The sequence below is a fragment of the Bison bison genome, unplaced genomic scaffold, assembly GCF_000754665.1.
Source record: "Bison bison bison isolate TAMUID 2011002044 unplaced genomic scaffold, Bison_UMD1.0 scf7180017860797, whole genome shotgun sequence".
In the NCBI taxonomy this organism is placed as follows: Eukaryota; Metazoa; Chordata; class Mammalia; order Artiodactyla; family Bovidae; genus Bison; species Bison bison.
Window position 1 is genome coordinate 32,309 of NW_011491369.1, and position 1,859 is coordinate 34,167.

Here is a 1,859-nt window from a genome sequence, read left to right on the forward strand (position 1 = left end):
TTGAACTTATCCATGGAGTTCTATCCATTAAACATACAGAATGAAATTTCACCCATTAGCAAACTGGTTCTCTGATCCAAAGACATAAGCCACTATTCCCATCCATATATTACATGCGACTAGAAGAACTCAATGCTTCCTTTAAAATTTTTTTTAAAGGTGGATAATTTTGTGTTAATTCCCTTGTAAAATAACCAGCATTTGAAAGTAGCTTTTTATATCCTGCAGAACTAAAAAGAGTGATGCAAAATATTGGTAAAAAATTCATAGCCCAGAGCCTGAAAATTTGCAAATAATATATTTGCAGATCCAGTAATGACTTAACTAACACCTATTGAAATTCTGGGTCAAGCATTCAGCATTTCCAAAGAAGTTTCTGTTCTACCACTTTACCAGTCATTCCATTTCGAGGGAGCGTATCTATGGCCTTCATAGATACTCATCTTTCTCCTACCAGGTAACATGTGGTCACAGGTGATGGAAAATGACAGCACAAGTGCTTTTGAAGGCTTCATCCTGGTGGGCTTCTCTGATCGTCCCCACCTAGAGCTGATCCTCTTTGTGGTTGTCCTCACTTTTTATCTGCTGACTCTTCTTGGCAACATGACCATCATCTTGCTTTCAGTTGTGGATTCCCGGCTGCACACACCCATGTATTTCTTTCTGGCCAACCTCTCATTCCTAGACATGTGCTTCACCACAGGTTCCATCCCTCAGATGCTCTACAACCTTCGGGGTGCAGATAAGACCATCAGCTATCTGGGCTGTGCCATCCAGCTCTACTTCGTCCTGGCTCTGGGAGGGGTGGAGTGTGTTCTCCTGGCTGTCATGGCATACGACCGCTACGCTGCAGTCTGCAAACCCCTGCACTACACTGTTATCATGCACCCGCGTCTCTGTGGGCAGCTGGCTTCAGTGGCATGGTTGAGTGGCTTTGGCAATTCTCTCATAATGGCACCCCAGACGTTGATGCTACCTCGCTGTGGGCACCGGCGGGTGGACCACTTTCTCTGTGAGATGCCAGCACTAATTGGCATGGCCTGTGTAGATACCATGACCCTTGAAGCACTGGCATTTGCCTTGGCAATCTTTATCATCCTGGCACCACTCATCCTCATCCTCGTCTCTTATGGTTATATTGCACGAGCTGTGCTAAGGATCAAGTCAGCTGCCGGGCGAAAGAAAGCCTTCAACACCTGTAGCTCCCACCTCATTGTTGTCTCTCTCTTCTATGGTACGATTATATACATGTACCTCCAGCCAGCAAACACTTATTCCCAGGACCAGGGCAAGTTCCTTACTCTTTTCTACACAATAGTCACTCCCAGTGTTAACCCCCTAATCTACACACTGAGAAACAAAGATGTTAAAGAGGCCATGAAGAAGGTACTAGGGAAAGGGGAGGCAAAAGTAGAGTAAAAAGTCATCAAATCCGGGGACTGTCTTTTGATCCACCTTCTATATACACTGTCAGACCTAGCAAATAAAGGAGTGTTCTGACATTACAGACTGAGAAGGGACTTAATGAGATGTGGGAATTCAATGGTTTAGCTAGGTTGAGAAAGTGCAAATTCCTGAGCTGACCATCACTTTTATTCCTCTAAAGTCCTTCTAAGTCAAGGATTCATCACTAGGAGATCTCCAATATAGGATCAGACAGTGACCTATACTTGCAAAATACTAGCCATGAATGTAGACACAAGGCATTTTGTAACTATTCCAGCTTCCCACACAATGATCTGTACTGATTAGGTCCTCAGTATGGGATTCCCTCACTTCATGGGAAATAGATGGGGAAACAGTGGAAATAGTGTCAGACTTTATTTTTCTGGGCTCCAAAATCACTACAGATGGTGACT

At 44.1% G+C, this 1,859-nt stretch overlaps 1 protein-coding gene across 1 annotated transcript; it reads left to right on the forward strand.

Annotated features, from left to right (window-relative positions):
* The first annotated feature begins 462 nt into the window (after positions 1-462).
* Positions 463-1,419, forward strand: LOC104982881 (putative olfactory receptor 2W6). The gene has a single exon (XM_010832318.1). It carries the CDS (start codon positions 463-465, stop codon positions 1,417-1,419), a length of 957 nt encoding a protein of 318 aa, XP_010830620.1.
* Positions 1,420-1,859: the final 440 nt, after the last annotated feature.